Raw genomic sequence first — 19,640 nt, forward strand, 5'->3', positions numbered from 1 at the left:
TTTTTTTCTAAATAGCAACTCGCGCGCGAAAGAACAAAAGGGAAGAATAAGACGACGAGTTGGAGATAAAAGAAGCTATAGAGAGATGTAAACTAATAAAAAATGGAAATTATAGATGGGTAGAGATCAGAATTTGTGGATTTATGGCGCTTTTCTTGAGGATTTTTGACATTATGTTGCTATTTTCATAAACGAATATCCTTATAAAAATCTAACAGTTTTCAAAAATTCAAAATGTTCCGTCTAATCCAACGTCAATCAACCTTCCACCTCAAAAAGTATTTTCGATTTTTCCACATCTAAATCACATTTAATATCCAAACTTTTTGATGATTTCTCAAGAAAAAAGTGGCACCGAAGCATCTTAATACCCAGAAGCTCAACTCATATCTCCATTTCCAAATAATCATGATCTCATCGCACTCTACATAAGAAATAAGAAACTTATAACCCCACTTATCACGATCTAAACTCTCACAAAAAAAATATACAGTTAAGAAGAAGAATAATAGAGCAATGAACAGCGGCATCAGCAGCATTAGATGAATAGAGATTAGTTGGAGGCCTGTTAAAATCATATTACAGCAACAATGCTCGCTTGTTCTCTACTTTCGGCTCCTCCTTATCCATTTAAATGAATTAAAAATTTAAATTTTTTTCAGATGAACAATTATCGTCTTTACTTTCTTTAGAATGATGAAGGTTGGGTTCCCTTGTGGGGTTATTGAGTAAATTTTGAGAAGAAATTGAGCAAAATTTATAGGAAACTGAGCAATTTTATAGAAAATTGAGCAAATTTACAGGAAATTGAGCAATTTTTATAGAAAGCTGAGTAAGTTGAGGAAATTGGGCAATTATTATAGGAAATTGAGCAAGTTTCATAGGAAACTGAGCAAATTTAATAGAAAATTTAGCAATTTTATAGGAAATTGAGCAAATTTAACAGAAAATTAAGCAAATTTATAAGAAATTCTACAATTTTTATAGAAAACTGAGCAATTTTATAAGAAATTGAGCAACTTTTATAAGAAAATGAGCAAATTTTGTAGGAAACTGAGCAACTTTTTATAGGAATTATCAAAAATATCTGACAAAATCCCCACAAGCACCTCAACTCATCTGATTATGATCTTAAATCTCACATAACTCGTCTTACCTCGTCTATGATCTTACCAAGAATCATTTATTTTTTTCATAAACGTGACGATGATGAAACATTTCACATAATTTTTTTTATATAAAATCAGAATATTTATGATCATAAAATAACATAGAGCAACATAGTAGTAAGAAAATTTCAACATAAAAAGTAGAATTTATGATTTTTAATGAGTTCATTTTCATGTTTAACTTTATATTTTTTTATGCGAACAACTTACGCACTCGATCTTTTTTTATTCTATTTGTATGTAAATATTAGAATTAAGTTGAAATAATAAAAAAAAAAAAGTCTAGTGAAAATTATATGCTAAGCGAGCACATGAATAACTACTTTTTTTATGACTATTTGTGAAGGAATACGAGAATTTATGTTGGATATATGCTGCCACAATGTTTCACATCGATGGTTGATGAATGATAGGAATAATCAAATTATAGTGGGCAAAAAAGAAAAGAATGTTATATGGTAATAAACACCAAAGCATTAGTCAGTAATGGCATGGTGTTATGGTCAATTGCGGATAATTTTTTTTGTTGTTTTCTTCTATTCTTTAAGCTCAGTGATTGATTAATTCTCAGGCTTTTTATTTTATTTCGAGCGTTGGCTGTTTTTATGTAAATTTTGCATGTGGATTATACATTTTTTTTTGTATTGTTTTGTTGGACTTTTAATTTGAATATTTATTAGAATTTTATTGAAATTTTCAGCTGGTAAAAATGGGAGAATAAATCACGGTTTCGAAATATGTGAATATGTTGTAATCTGGCAAATTATGTTCGGTTTGCATGTAAGGAATTTTAAAAAGGTTTGAAAAAAATGTTCTGAGTTTGGTGTGTTGAATGCTTTTGGGGTTTTCAATGCTTAACATAAGCTCAAATTTTCAAATTCTTTCAAATTCTTGCAAATTCTTCCAAATTCTTTCAAATTCTTTCAAATTCTTCCAAATTCTTTCAAATTCTTTCAAATTCTTTCAAATTCTTTCAAATTCCTTCAAATTCTTGCAAATTCTTCCAAATTCTTTCAAATTCTTTCAAATTCTTTCAAATTCTTTCAAATTCTTTCAAATTCTTTCAAATTCTATCAAATTCTTTCAAATTCTTTCAAATTCTTCCAAATTTTCTCAAATTCTTTCAAATTCTTTTAAATTCCTTCAAATTCTTAAAGTTCAAAATCAATTTGCTAGCCAGTTCAAACCCAAAAATTCATCGACAACAACCATCAAAACATCAATTCCGAACGATCAAAACAGAACACGTAGATTAACTTAAAAGCATTAATTTGTATTATTTTTGTGTATCTATTCCATTGTACTATCAAAACAATAGCAGAAAAAGAGACAAAAGTCAATCATTAACACAAAAAAAAAAATATTTTTTGGGAATCAACTTCCTTTTGTTTTTTTCTAATCTAAGCGTAAATTGAGCATATTAATAACTTCATATAGTACAAATCCGCATTTGTAACAGCCGGTTAATGTGATTCGTTTGACCGATAAGCGTCAAAAAATTCTAACTTCCCCAGAAAATCAACAGCAATAAAAAAAAGTTCACCTATATTATAATTAAGAAAGGCCATTTTCTAATGAATTCATGTGTATACGGTCTCTTACACTCATAATTAATGTTTTGCGTTTTAAATCTCATTATAATAAGAACCCTAGACATAAATTTTATAAATATTTAGCGCATATTCTCGACTTTGACATAATAAACAAATTTGTTTTATTAAAACAAATGAAAAAACGAGTCGTTGGCGATAGAAAATATGCGATAGCTGACCGTCGATCATTAAATTCTCTCTTTCTTTTATTATTCCAACATGTACGTCTACCTTATCATTGATATTTTCAGTTTTTTATGCTGTACGTGTTTACGATTCAAAAACAAATTAATTACGAGAAAGCACAAAACAGGTGAGATGTAGATTTTAGTCTTCCTGAATGTACGGTAGCCTATTTTTTTTTGTTGTAATTTTTGATGGACAGTTCATTTACCTGCAAGTAGAGAAAAGAATGGAAAAATAATTTAAGTAAGTTTATCTAACAAATTATTCAATTAAGAACATGAAAATGTAATTAAAAATTGTAGGAATTCTTCAATGTTATGTCAAGATGATAAGAATGAGAGTCACGGTCAAGTTGATGGGATAAGTGGGTTGCAAGTTGAGCCAGAGTTAGCTGCACGGTCATAGTCATGTATCATATCATACATGACCTCTCGGAGAGGATTCTGTACCCTCAAAACCCTACCTTTAGTTGCTCCGATGACCCTGATTCGAACGACATCGATAAAATAGGTCAAAATTAGTCATTATCTATCCATCAGGCCATTTTCATGTTTAACCATCAACATAGCGACGTCCTCAAATACGCCCAACTCACCCCTATCCCACCCACACCCGGTAACCCTTCTTACTCGAACGACAACTTAAGAATGCATCAAATTCAGCCATCATGTAACCACTAGGGCATTTTCATGTCTCTTCATCAACATAGTGACGTCCTCAAATGGACCCATCTTACTACTACCCTCACCTCACCCAGCACTGCCTCAAATTCCTACAAAAGCCTCAAAATTAGCCTTACTGTATCCGCCACGACATTTTTATACCTTTCAGTCAATGTGGTAATGTAGCAGCGCCTTAAATGACTTAAATGTGCTATTGTGCTGCTCGGGTAGATTTAGTCCCTAACAGAGACTTAACATGCTTACATATTAGCTATTGTTAGATTAAATTGAATTTAAAACATTTAAAACCATTATTCTGTACTTCAATAACAAATTGCATACCAGACAGCATAACTTTATCATATTTCAGTCCATAATGATGCATTCAAAAGCCAGCATCATGTCAAAAGATAAAGTTAGCTTGTACTGTTGTCTGAGTCAATTAAAACTGAATCTCTTATTTCTTTCCACGTTATTGAATTTCCCATCAACAATATCATAATTATTATTATTGACTATTTACGAGGTCAAAAGCAATCAGCATCATGTTATCAGTGTTGATATCTTGCCTTTGACTTTAAAAGGCAAACTTTGCAAAGGAAATGCAAAGGCAAAGTTTTTAAAAAAGAATCTTTCAAAGGCAGAAAAAGGCAAAGGCAATTTTTTTGCCTTTTCAAAGGCAAAATCTTCGCAAAGTCAAAGGCAATGCCTTTAATTTTTCAAAAAAAAATGAACTTTTGACAAATATAAAAATGGAAAAAAATTCAAAATTACATAAAATGATAGTTTTCAATGACAGCTTATGTTTCCAATAGTTAAGGCACAAAAAAATCCAATTTTTTAAAAATTGTCTGCCTTTGCAAAGATTTGCCTTTGCCTTTGATCTTGCCTTGAAAAGGCAGAAAAAAATTGCCTTTGCCTTTTTTCTGCCTTTGAAAAGGCAAAATCTTTGCAAAGGCAAAGGCAATGCCTTTTTCAAAGGCAATCCATATCAACACTGCATGTTATTAATAATTATTGACGTAGCTGACAATTCTGTTGGCTAGTGATGATGTTGAAATTAATCAAAAAATATCTCGACAGAGTTCATTGCATTGCTAAAGACAAAACAATGAGAAATAAAAAAAATGTTGAGTCTACGGATGAAAAAATGTCGAAAAGAATGACCGCACACCTTGCGGTGATTGAGTTATATGCACAATTTCCTGAAGTGGTTAGTTATTTATATCGTGATCAGAAGCGAATAAAAGAACTTTATTGATACATATGATATAAAAAATATATATATAAATATGAAATTAAAGTAAAGAAGGAAGGAAAGTGAGTGAGTGAGAGAAATAATAAATCACAGAATGAGTTATGGGATGCATGAGGAGGAAAAGACATGAAATAAAAAAAAATAAGATAAAGAAGTAATGAGAATATATGACTGTAGAATGAAGAATTATTGGATACAAGTAGTGCTATGGTCCCTTGTGGTAAGGTTTTCGAGGAATTTTGTGGATTTAATGGGAATTATGTCAAATTTTGAATTTATAGAGTTAATTGCCATATTCTCAATATCCCGAATTGGCAGAAGTTATCGAAAGACTGAGCTGTCTGCAGACGTTCTTTAAACGCGGCAATGAGCCCCCGTTCGCCGTAAAGTAAGTAAATTCCTGACAAAATCATCCCAAAGACCCAGCCTCAGCCACAACAACATTGCAACTCTCTGAATGTTCATATAAAAAAAATCCATGTTAAAAGATGAGGAATTGTATGATAAGAAGATTGAAGTTTGATTAATTATGTACATTGTAAAGTTATAATACATGATGTACTTGCCAAGATATTGAGCATCGAGTATTATTAAGGCAACTGTACATGATTTTATGACTTATTTCTCTTCATGTTCTACCTTGATCTTTTTAAATATTGGATAGCTTTTGGAGATTTTTTAATTAATTTAGTTGAAGATTTTCTCATCGGATTTGAAAGGTTTTACGATGCAATTTTGCTATCTTGGGTGCTGATTAGATAGCTATTGGATGATTATGGAAGAATTTGTTAATTTTTAATTAGTTTTTTGTAGAATTTAGAACACAAAAAGCTCATCACTCATCGTCAATTGTAAATTATTATTTCGACCCATCAGCCCACATCCATTAAACCACAACAATTAACTTTTCAATTTTACTTTTAACCTCCCCCAAAAAAAGTTTAGTTCTATAATTATTTCCATCAAATTTCAAACCTCCACACGACTCTTTTTTTGATGATTCACATTAATATTTTATTATCATAAATTGCTATTCAAACATCATCATCAATATTGGACATTAAAATGGATTTCTATATATTTCGATAAAATTATTCATTTACACATTTAAGACGTAAATGTGAAATTCCCCATAAGTAGCTGCGTATGTTGTGTGAGTTCCGGAATTGGGAAGTAAAAAGGAAGCAATTTAGCAGTTTACCAACCCTTTTTTAATTGACTGTTGCTGTATGTTGTGTGGATTTAGATCAGAAGTGGGTAGACTGAGTGCTGGGGCATACTTGTGTGCCGGCAAAATTGTTTGGGAGATGCAATGAACCAGGTAGAGGTAAAGGCTTATCTCTAAGGTGTGCCGCGATTGTTGTTCTCTGATTTTGATGAATATTTGGATTGTGAGGCATTTGGGAAGCATAAAGCGAGTTTGGCGCTTGATAATCATTGAATTTGGCTTTGCAATTCAAGAATAGTCAATTAATAAATTAAATATTATGAAATAAAGCAAAAAAGAGTTCTAAACGGACAAAAAACACAACAAGCAGATCTTACTTTTGACTTTTAGGACTTGAACCTATTTCAGATACTTAATGACCTTCTAATTGCTTTAATTCTTAAAATCTGTACAAAAATTTCCGCAATTTTCTATCTTAACCCACAACTTTTTCAACTAACCCCTTCCTTAACCCCCTTCATCAACTAAATCATCCCAAGGGACCCCAACTAAAAGCAACACATTTTCGTCCAGAATAATCCAATAAATCCACAACAAAAAAAAAATCAAAAGAAAAGAAAAACAATTATGAATATATCTATATTCATATATATGCATGCGTTCAATGAAAATGATGATAATAAAAAAATATAATTATTGACTTTATTAGTTTTTCTTTTAGCCCCATGTATGTTTCACCAGCTGTTGAGCATAAATTATGGATTATTATAGACTTATAGATGATGGAATTAGTTTACTCTGCTTTATTTTATATAAATCTTTTTATATGCATATTTTTTGTTATTTTTCTTTGAGTTGGATTGGATAGGATTGAAGTTAATGATGTCTTGTGGATGCGATTGTGGAGGCAGGAGTGGTGATTTTGGAATTAATAAGATTAAATTTAAATTTTTAAATTTAAAAAGTTCAAAAAATTACATTTAAATTTGAATTTTTAAATTTAAAATTGAATTAAATTTTAGAATTTAAAAATTAAAATAGATTCCAAATTAAACTTTTGAATTTAAAAATTTAAATTAAATTAAATATTTTTGAATTTAAAAATTTTAGAGAATTTAATCTGAATTTTTGAATTTAAAAATTGAATTAAATTTTAGAATTTGAAAATTAGAAAAAAATTCAAATTTTATTTTTGAAACTAAAAATTAAATTAAATTATCTTTTTTTGAATTTAAAATAAAAAAAATTTAAAAATATTTATTTTATCCAACAATAATCCCTTCCAACTCTGCATTCATCTACAATTTTTCATCTAATAAATAATAAATGCACCCATCCAGCTCACCAGCCAGCCATCTCCGTCTCTTGTTTATGTCTTTACGATCATAATAATAATAATAATCATTAATAATGTTATAGAATGAAGAAATTGAGAAGTTGTTAACCCGTTTCATTCCACATGCACATACATATATTCAATAATCTCAGAATATACAGCATCAAGTGATTGGAATACGCTGACCAAAAGCAACATCATCTTCAAGTATGCAATGTGCTTCAATAATTTACAGCATGCATTTTATTTTTATATCGATTGAAGCATAAGAAATGAAATGAAATAGAAAAAATAGTTCTCGTTCGCTCGCGCTTCTAATCTAAGATTAGCTGTGATCATTTCCTGTTTTTATTAGCAGCTCTAGCTCATGACTGATTCGTTCTCTCACTTGCTTGTATCTCTCATGTTCTTCGTGTGTGCATATCTACATTTGCCAGTCATATTATTATTATTACTTTTATTTTTATTACATCGCTCCGTTAAGTAATAAAATTGAATTGAGTGAAAATTAGCATTCATAGCTGTGGATGTACATTGGCACTGCACTGTGAATTGAGTGATTTTTAGAATGATATTCGATTTTTATGATAGTTTGGAATTTTTAAAGGTTTTAAAAAATTTTTAAAATTATTTGATATTTAAAAAATAATACTTTTAATTTAAATTTCAAAATAGTTATTGTTTAAACTTAAAATTGTTGAAATTTTAAAGAACTTGAAATTCTTGAATTAAAAAAAGTTTAAATTCTCGAATTGTAAAAAAATTGAAATTCTTGAATTTTAAAATTTAAAATGTTTGTATTCATTTAAATTTAAAAATATTTTTTTGCACTTGTAAGTTTGAAAACAATTATTTTGAATTATTGAATTTAAAACAAATTGAATTTTTAATATAAAATTTAAATATTTAAATGTTTAAATATAAATTGTAAAAAACCTTTTATATTGAAATTTTAATATATTTTAATATTAAATTTTAAAAAGCTGTTAAATTTAAATTTTCATAATTATTTTAATTTAAATTTTTAAATTCTTTTAAAATTAAATTTTCAAATTCTTTTAAATTTAAAATTTTGAAATCTTTTTAATTTTAATTTTTTTAAATTTTTAATCTCAATTTATTTAACTTTTTAAATTTGTTTTCAAATTTTAAATTTATATTAAAATTTTTACTTTCAATTCTTTTAAATTTCAATTTAAAAATCCAAAAAATTTAAAATTTTAAAAACTTCATATTTTCAAAACAATTTTTTCAATTTTTCAACTCCCATAAAACGCGCTCTAAAAGTATCAAACAACATCGACAAACTCAATTCACGCTCGACAAAATTAGCAACAAAATTAATCATTTGCATTTTTTTGCATTAAAACGACACAATGTGAATTTAATTTAATACTTTTTTTAACCAGATAGAGAGACAATGAAAGACACTTGTCGTTGTCATTCTCATTTGCATTCCGAATTATCTCACCCCATTAACGACGCAATTATGAATAGTAATAAAAGTTAATTAAATTGCATATTACATAACGACATTTGCATGGCTTGTTTGTGTGTTGCATGTGCAGTCATTTAGTTTGGTTGATGGAGTAGTCAGATGTGTAGTTTGGAGGGACATTTTTTGGCGGGAAAATTGAGTTTTTATATGCAAAATTTTGTAAATTTGCCAGGAAAGTTTGGTTCTGTTTAGGGAAAAATTATGGAATTTTTATGACATGCTGCATGCCATAACTAGACTAATTCAATAGACATCATTAAATGATTTAAAAAATTCAAATTTTCTGCATTTTTAGAAGATTAAAGTTGAAAAATTTACGACTTTTTATTTTGTTTGTTTTTAAACATTTTCTTCACATTTTTACCCCGATGGCACGACGGGCGATCTTAATATTTTTAAAATATTATTTTAATTGTTAATTCTTGCATATTAATCTACAAGCTTAATACCCAAAGAATTCACATTTCTACATTTTTATATTCTAATAATTTATTTCCTTCATAAATCTCAACTGCGCTGCCTTTTCGTTTAAAAATTTTTATTTCTTTCTATTTTGGACTTTTTTTCTCAACTTTGAAAAAAAAAAAGAAATATTTTGAAGGAGGCGAAACGACACTTAATTTATTACGAATGAGAATTTCTTGTATCTCTATTAATTACCTACAATGTTATTTCCAGTTAGTTGAATTAATTTTTTATTTTGAAAAATTTATGGAAAATTTTAATTGACAATTTTGAGACATTTTTAATGTGATTTAATGTGATTTTAATTATGTGAAATAAATTGTGAATTAATTTGCTAATTTTAATTGTTTTTAAATATTTTTATGGTGAAATTTCAGGTTTAGTGACTTGAAATTGAACAAATTTACAAATTTAAAAGCTTTTTACCCAAATTGGTGACCTGCAGGCATGCAATCTTTGACGAATTGTTAGATACAGACAAAAAATGCAGTCCTGCGCATCCAAAATGCAAAATTCTGATTTTAAGAATAATTGGAAGCTTCAAGCGTCATTTAAGAGATAACATGGATCAAATTTGATTTGTTCAGCATGCGAATTAAGCATACCAAGAGCAGACATACGTGATGGGGGGTTGGGATGAATTTATTCGAAATATTTGCAAACATTTTCAGGGATTTTCGAATTTTTCTATGAAAAACCTTAGGTAATCCAAGAATTCTTTCAAAAGAATGTGAAGAGGGGTGACCCCTTACCCATCATCCACCCCCTCACCCCTCAGAACCTCCACAGAACCAGTCAACTCAAAATTCAAATTCCACAACGTAATTCAACATCTCAAAAGTTATTTTTCAATAAATATCAAATTGTAAAACCACAAAAACAAAAGTCATATATGTGCCTTAGTGCTTCAGCATTCAAATGTTTATAATGAAATGTTAGAAAACACATTTTTTGACTTAATTAATCAAGTTTAATGAGAGTCAAAGGAGATGCCAAATATTTCACATTTTGTGTGGCAAGAAAATTCCTCTTGTTACTTTAATTACGCATGGTTTTGAATAAGAATAGAGTTCATGGCTGCAGATGACGATCATTAAATTTCAACTAGAAATGTAAATCGTCTCAGATTCAATTCGAGCATTTGTGTAACTTGAATCTATAAATTCTTAATCTGAAACCAATTTCACATAAGCAATTAGCCCCGCAGTTCAATAATCTCATTAAATTTCATAGAAATTCCTTGAATAAAGTCAATAAACTGCATAGTTTCTAATCCGATTTTATGTAAACAATATGTCACATAATAATAATGATGATACAATTTTAGGTGGATATGTTATTCCAAAAAAGCCATAATTCATTTGAGAAAACTTCATAAATTACCGCCCTGTCTATAGATTTGTACAATTTATGTAGTCACGTGTGCTTTATTGTGTTTTGAGAAAATAAGAAAATAAGGAATGATGAAAAATACAAGAAAAATATCCAATTTTAAAGCCACAAATTTTCAATGTTGAAGCAGTTGGGCCCGAGCTACAAGCAACATTCATTTTCTTTGTGACAAGCTTTCATGTTGCTGCGACGTAGCTGAAACATTGAAATGACATGATTGACACATTATATCAAAGTGGTTGACGTGTTATTGCAGCTTAAATGACAACCATCTGTGGCATGACTGTCATATTACTTTGACATGTTCAACATGCTACTGTGACATGGCTCTCAAATTTGTAATAAATTGATTTGTGACATTTTTGACATTATTTTGTCTCATGGCTGACATGTTCCTTTCATGTGGTACACATGTTGCAATGACGTATCAAACATGTTGCTGTTACTTGATTGACACAAGTTAGAGATGTTGTGACACAACTGGATGTGATGTGACCGAAATGTTGCTTAGACAATGTCGTAGCTGACATGTTGCTTTGATGTTGCTGACACATTGATATTTCTAAACAATCAAATTAAATTCTAGAACTGATTTTCAAGTCCATAACTAATTGACGGATGCAATTAATGTGCAGCTCGGGTCACCATACACAACATCAACATACTCAAGCCAGCAGATAATTTATGGAGTGAAAGATTTCATTCATTGTTCATATTGTTGATGCAATAAATTTTACGGTTAAAACACGGGGCATAGTTTGAGCATTATTAGACATTTAAAGTAGGTTGGAATATAGGAAAACAATAATTTTACCCTTCTAACCTTTCAACTTGAACGCATATATATCCATATGCATGTTATGCCATTATAGATATATATTTTGAACTTTTTTTTCTACTAGAAAATTTATGAGATTTAACTTGAAGGCTTGTCCATTGATTGAAATTATATTCCTTTCCCTTCTACATTCTCATCGACTCGAAATACAGTTTCTACGGTTAAGTGTTATTATACACACGATTTTCCAATAAATATTTCAATATATCATTTATTTATTCAACTCATTCATCATCAATTCGTACAATATGTGGATATGTATTTATGTTGAAAGCATAGAATTTATGCAATAATGATAATGAAGGTAGAGATAGGGAAAATTTTTAGTTTTTTCGTAGATGATTATTGACTATGTGAATTATGGAGTGAGAGGAAATTACATTTAAAGTTCAATTTTTTATTAGATTTATTTTTTCGCAATTTTATTGGATTTTTGGAGAGTTTTATGAAGTTATTGTGAATTTTTGAAGCTTTATGGGCATTGGCTTGAGGAAAATTGGTGCTGTTCAGAAATATTGAGCAATTTCAAGCAACACTAGTGTAGTTCGACTAAGAGCCGTAGTAAGAGCTCTAAATCGACTTAAAATGGAATTTTCACATAGACTTTGAGTTCTGGCCGAGTGTCACGATGCGGTAAATCGCAGTTTATGTCCAAAAAGTGGATCGACACGGTATCACTTGGACAACATCAAGTCATGCCGTTAATAAGACAATCCAACAGTGTCTCAGCGACCAGAATGGACTCTTCAACCTCTAACTTACATCAATCAATCAATAATTCCCAAATTAACTTCCATAAAAGCCTAAATACCTTCCAATTATCACAATTACTCTCATATACTCAATTCAAATAAATCCTAATTACACCTCAACAAAGCCAATCAACAGCAACTCACAGAAAAAATTATTATAAAATTTCTCATTAAAATAATCTTTCTCCACTACCATTTTTCTTCCTTATAAATAACAAGAAACGACCCGTAAGGCTTCTCATATTCTTTTGTGAATAATTTAAATTAATTGAGTGCGAGTTAACTATGAATATGCATTCATATATTGTGCATACATAGTCATGATAAACTGTGTAACATCTATTTTCATTTTTTATGTGCGACTTTTATGAATTTGAATTTAATTTTTGTTGTTGTTATAGCTATGAGGCATAAAGAGATGAAATTGATGAAAAATTGTTGCTGTGCGGTGGCGTATAAATCAAGTCAGGCTGGTCGAGATTATTTATTTTGTTGCAATAATGGAAATTATGTGAAATTTTTAGACTCATGCTTAACTTAGACACGAGTCGTGTTCGTTAAACCCTTCAATCAACGCCATTTGCATATACAATGTCTCATAAGTCTTTTTCCTTATCTTCATAACACTTACAATGTTGCATCGAAATGTAAAAATAATTCTTAATCCGCCTTCACTGTCCATCAAATGTCATATGTATATGCTTATAAGTACACAATAAGTCACATCAACGTCATCGCGTTCAGGCCACAGAATTGAGAGTCACTCTTTTTACCCAATTAAAGTAATCGTATAGCGAGAATTTTTATATTTTAATGTAATATTATTTTTTATATGTGCACTTAAAGGCATATAATATTATTTTTATGGAAATAATCATAGAAATAATAAAAATGAGGCGTGTCATGGATTTGTAATATGCGAAATGCTAATAAAAAATATGTATTTAAATAATTTATTTGTTGAGTTTTAATAAGAAATGAGTCAAATGAACGAGGAAATTGTTGGAAAAAATTGGGAGGAATCAGGGATTTTTAGGGGAAAATTGATGGAATTTGGGTCTGATTTGGCTTGGAGCAGCCCTCAAACCCTTACTCTCCTGAATAAAACCCGGCTCTAAATTATCTAGTGTCCTCGTGATGCATACGACTAGTCAAAATGATCGAAAATGATGGAATTGGATCTAATTTGGAATAGTATTCAGTAATTTGATCAATTTTTAATGATTTGGCATCATTTGTCCATTATTTTAGTGAAATAGCTGCAGAATCTTGAGTGAATAGACCCAAGTCTACCGAGAAAAGCGTTTAAACTAGTAAATGGCAATTCAAGAGGATGCTATTTGAGTAGTTGTAGGACTATGTCTCCTAATGTGACCATAATTTGATTTGCCTTCCTTTAAAATGTTTTCACAAGGTTTGTATAATTTTTACAATTTTTAAATGAATATTTGAGTCTTTAACTAGTCATACAACTACTGATACACAACCTGTGGGCCAGCCAAATGATTTTCAGTTAAAATGCTCAGGTTTAATGCGAATTTGATTCAAAAAACCAAAAATAAACGAATTTTCAGACTTTCCCAGACTTCTATATCAGGTTGCCCCCTACAGAACTAGTAAATCCAAGACAACTAATGTCCTCATCATTTGAATCGACATGATTCACTCCTCAACTAGTCAAGCAACTCTAACAATAATTTTATTCATCAAAATGTCTTTAACCCCATCTCCAATATTCCAATGAAAAATCAATAATCTCATTGAAATTCATACTGCAAATGAAACTTCTCAGACTGTTTAAAAGTTCTACAAAAAAAATATTCCCACAGCAGAATAAAATATCCAAAATCGTATTTAAAACAGTTCACGAACTTCCTCCTCGAATTCTAATTTCTAAGCAGTCTCTCAGTCTACCTACCTAGTTTACCTACACTAAAATAAAACTGGTATCATTGACATATTGAGGATCGCATCATAGAGCGATCATTTCTATTTTATTTTATTTGCCTTCTAGCCTCATAAAAAAGAATTTTAAGTGCGTGTGTGAAGTGAGAAATTCAAAAAACCACATTTTTTTTTTATCAATAGAAATTCTTTTTCCTACTTCTTGTTCATCTCTTAAGCTATTGTCCTTCAAAATGCGGTTCTTCGTGATCCTATTTCTTTTTCTGCTGTGCTGTAAATGTTTTTTGATCCAGGAAAACACTTCGTTATCTTCTGTTGTATAAAATTTATTTCCGGATCGTCTCATCCGACGATTTTCAAAAAGCACAATTTGTATAAAATAAATGAAAAAAATAAATGAAATAAAATCACCTATTGGTGATATAGCCATTAAGAATGGTGTAAATAAAATAATTAATTAATTTCTTACTTTATATCCGCTATAAATAATAAATTTCTGTCCACCACGAGATTTTGTCTTTTGCGAAAATTTTTGTACTCTCACAGAAAAAAAATGTTATTCTCAAAGGGGTCTAGCACTTTTTTTTACTTTAACATTTAATTTGAATTCAAAATAGACGTTAAAAAATGACTTAGAAGTTTGATTAATAAATTTCAATAAATACGTGGTGTTTTAAAATTTGAATTGTATAACAAATTAAAAGAGAAAATTTTATATAAAAAAAATTCTTCAATAAAATTCAAAAGCAAAAAAGAATTTAAAAAATTAATGTTGCATCTTTTTTGCTACACTCGCCCATTAAAAAAGTTTGTACATTATAAAAGAAATGACGAATTAAAATCTTCTAACTAAATGCATTTCATAGGCATTTTGCTGTATGTCATCTGGAAGCATTACACGCACGAATCTCGCTCCTCGCAAATTGTCACGTCGTTGAGTTGCGTTGCGTCTTTGATGTTGCAAGTTTTGTCTCATTCTGACAAAGTTGTGTCGCCTAACGATGTTGCTCTGCTGAGTGTTGTTGGTTGCGTTTCTGTAGTTTTGGCGACCTTCATGATGACCCACAATATGATAATTTTGTGGCTGCCTTTGTGTCATGTTAGGAATTAACGGTACATTGGATACAAAATTTTGTTGATAATTATTTTGAACTGGTGGTTGTGGGACGGAATTTCTTACATAGTTTTCACCTTCAATGTAAATCAATTTAGCATAACAAGTTGAGAATTTTGGTGAGAAGTGCTGTGATCTCAAAAGTTGCATCATTTCCATAGCATCAGTGCCATTAATAAAGGCAATATACGTTTTGGCGCGATTGCAGACGACATATGTATTTTGTATTTTTGGGAATCAACGATAATCAAAATATCCATAATTGTCTGGTGTATGCCTGTGTTGTATTCAATAACTTTCTCGTAACATTCGCTACTTCTGTCCATTGGAAATAAACGATAAACGGAATTATTGAATGGAGGTGTAACAAATAGATGATTCGTTTTGTTAATTTCTATTGATGAATAATTCGGATCTGAGGTTGATTTGCAGATTCCTAATAATCCAGATTTAAATTGTTCTCCCTTTGAATGGATATGGAGGTGGAATCTGCTATTTTGCAAATTTTCGACGAATATTCCGTTGATTTCCTTATAATTGGTTCTGGTGAAATTCAATTGTCGACATACACTCCCTAGGAAATCCTTTACTGTCCGTTTAGAAGGGATGCTAAGGAACTTAATTAGCTTTCTATCCTCATTCATGATCTAAAAGGAACATATTTAATTATTTTGTATTGTCTAAAGTAACATCAATATTTGTAATGTTTATAAACTTTGACATAGTATATTTATATATTATTTTTTAATATATCAATTATCAGTGCTTTCGTGTATTTGTACTAGAGATATTATTTTCAATTCTTATTCTCAATATATGAGTTTTATTTTACCTCAAACAGTAAATTTAATAATAACTGAACAAAAAATGTCGCTCACGCCAAAATTAATTATTTGACTATGCGACAAGTCATAAATGACTTTATTTAATTCGTGGCCATTCGAATTAAAGAGAAAAATGGGATTAATTTCCCAAAAATAATTGACTGAGCTCAGTTCGTTACCACGGGTAACTCTAAATAAAATTTATTGCCTCAAGCAAGAATTTCTGAATCCATAGTCAGAATACCTAGGTTTTATCGTTTCCAGAATTGAATATATCAATGGAATTAAGTAAGAAAATTGAAAACTGATAGTATATTTAGTTATTGTAAGTATTTTATATATTTATTGTGCCATTTTTAATATATATTTTCTTTATTTTTGATGAAGTTAATTTGATAATTAATGCATATATATGTAATTATGAAAAATATATATATTTTTGAGATTTTCAGTTAATCTAATTTATTTTTAAAGTTAAATCTTAGGATTTAGTGCCTGATTTAAATTAATCGTGTGAGATTTATTTTATTATTATTTTTTTTATTAATTAATTACGTCTAAATTAATTTTAGCAATCAGTGTGGCTGGTCTGCATATGACTGTATTAGCTTCTTGTTTATAAGTTCGCATGATTTGATTTTTATTAAGTGTCTTAATATCATTAATGACTTTATTCTTGCCCAACTTTACAGACACTTGTCCAACTTTACAGACGCGGTGCCTTACGAATATTAAAGATATTTTGAAGTGTTCTCAATGTTGCATTGGAATCTAGATTTTCTACTCCTTCCAAATGAAGCGCTCTTGTAGTCAAACATGAATAAACTAACACATATCTTTTATTATTTGTAAATCTGGTAGCCTTAACAGTAATTGGTCCTAATAAGTCAGCCATAGCATACGTAAAGACATTTTTATGTAATGTTAATCTAGTAAATGGAATATCTCCCATTAATGGAACAATAGATTTTGCGTGACTTATTCGACATTCAAGACAATTTCTTCTAATAACGTTGTTGACAGTTCGTCTAATTTTATTTATATAAAATCTATGTAATAAATTTGTGACCACTATTTTCTCATTATTATGTACCAATGCATTATGTTCTTTTAGTATGAATAGTTTTGTAAGATGACTTTCGCGATGGAGGATTATAGGATTTATACGATCTAAGCCAAACTTCTCAAGGTTTTCTTTGTTATTACTAATGCGTGTTTGGGACCTGATCACACCATTAGAGTCAAGATATGGAAGAACTTTGTAGATGTGAGATTTTTTGTTTATATCTTTGCCTTTACATAGATCATTATATTCATTTTTGTACGATTCTTTTTGTGCCATTCTTATCAACGCTAATTCAATTTTTTTATAGTTTGAACCAATTTCATCGATGGACTGAAAGCAAACTATTTTCTTGTTTTTTAGTGTCTCTATTATTTTTAAATTTTTATTAACTGCTGCACGAGTTCGCCACTTCATGGATTTTACATCTTTAATTTCTTTATTGATCTTAATTACATTCCAAACATTTTGTAACACTATGAATTAATCGATTTAAGCATGCAAATTTTGATATAAACGACTCATCCTCAATAATATCGTCTGTTGACGTATTAATTGTACTATAAACTAAATTTGTAATATTATTGGCATCTATCAAAGGCCAATTACTCTCCGGCAATTGAAAAAGTTGAGGATTAAAATATTCGTTAGAGTAGGAAATATCAGGCATGGAACTTATCTTCGTTCTTTAAGTCATCTGGTGACAGATTCTTACGAACAATTTCCAGTACATCATCTAAATTACTTTTGAGCTTCACCAAGTTTAATCCACCTGTCTTCAATATCTTACGTACGTCATTAATCAAGAATTTTCCATTTTGTAAATTATCAACTGATGTAATGACGTCGTCAACATAAGTCTTATTAATAATTACATTTGAAGCATTAGAATGGGACTGAATGTATGGTTCTGATAATGTTGTACTAAGTAAAATTCCATACAAATTAACAATTTGATTATTATTGGCGTTATCTTTTAAATAATTATAATAATCTTGAAGTTGATGGAAGCATCCTATCACATAATCGCCTATAGGGCAGCGAATACCATATGGCATGCTGGAATTCCAATATGTTGGCTTAAATATCTTAATTTGGTGGAAACACCATAAATTATCAATTCCGATTATTCCATAAACTCTACAATATGAAGTTAAGTGCATATGACTTAAATAAGGAAAAAGTTCTATCATTTCAGCAGCATCAACTGGCTGATCAATATATATAATATATATCAATATATATAATAATATTTAAATTTTTAATCGTATTTTCATTACTAGCTACAAATTTGATTACAATAACACCTAAAATACTTGATGATGTACGCGTGACACTATTTAATGAAAGATGATTATGAAAAAATTCACTTCGAATCGTATGCATTTTATTATTAAAATAATTTGTTACATGACTATTTGGATTCTCATTTTTTGCTATCTCTTTTTATTTTTATACTTTTGGGAGGTTGATTTATATAGAGTTCACTCTGGGGTATAATTATTTCTTCGTTATCTGAATCTAAATCGTAATTATCATTTGTTTTATCATCTTGATGATGGGAAAAATTTAATTTATCATCTTCATGATGAGACATACTTGGGTCATTTCTTTGAAAATTATTATTTGGTTTTGGTTGGCGAACTTTTTCAATTTCATTTCTGTTATTATATCCACTAAAATTTTTATAATTTTTTCCAGGGCGCTTAAAACAGAAAAGCATATGGTGCTTAAGGCTACAGCTATCTATTTTACAATTTAGGGATTTAGCAGCATGACAATTCTTATGTCTTTTTAAGCCACAGAACGTGCATATATCATTCTGTCTTGCAAGTTCTGAAACTTCCTTTCCTGAAAGTTCCCATAATTTTGAACATTTAAAAGCTGAATGACCTTTGGATTTGTGATACCAACAAAAATCAATTGTTTCTTGATTATTGTTTATTCTATTATTTGTATTATAAGATCGCTTAAATCCAAAATCATTTTTCTTAAATGGTTTAACATTGATTTCTTTCCATGGATCAGTTTCCTCAGACATCATTTTGGAATTAAGATAAGGTACTTGTTTACTGAGAAAATCAGCAACATGCTTAATATAGACTGTCTTGTCTTTTTCTTCTAATTTACTTTTAACTTTATGCCAGCCGTTCATCATATTATAAGGCATAATATTACTGATGTGAGATATGATTCTTTCGTCTACCTTATGTTTCTTTTTTCCGTATTTATTAACTATACTACTATAATTTATTATTTTATTAATAAACTCGATTACCCTCTTACACTCAGTGTCATTCCTAAGTTTCTTTATTCTTATAATTTCATTAGTTTCTTTTTGAAGAAGATTAAAAGATTTTGCAAGTCTTTCATTTATTAACTTTATTGATTGCCAATAGGTACGAGGATCTAGCAAAT

At 29.4% G+C, this 19,640-nt stretch overlaps 1 protein-coding gene across 1 annotated transcript; it reads right to left on the minus strand.

Moving 5' to 3' along the window:
• Positions 1-16,865: 16,865 nt before the first annotated feature.
• LOC139098592 (uncharacterized) lies at positions 16,866-17,501 on the minus strand. The gene has a single exon (XM_070650823.1). It carries the CDS (start codon positions 17,499-17,501, stop codon positions 16,866-16,868), a length of 636 nt encoding a protein of 211 aa, XP_070506924.1.
• Between the last annotated feature and the right edge of the window lie 2,139 nt (positions 17,502-19,640).

The sequence above is a fragment of the Chironomus tepperi genome, unplaced genomic scaffold (assembly GCF_022539635.2).
Source record: "Chironomus tepperi strain 1889 unplaced genomic scaffold, CSIRO-AGI_Ctep_v1 contig_449, whole genome shotgun sequence".
In the NCBI taxonomy this organism is placed as follows: domain Eukaryota; kingdom Metazoa; phylum Arthropoda; class Insecta; order Diptera; family Chironomidae; genus Chironomus; species Chironomus tepperi.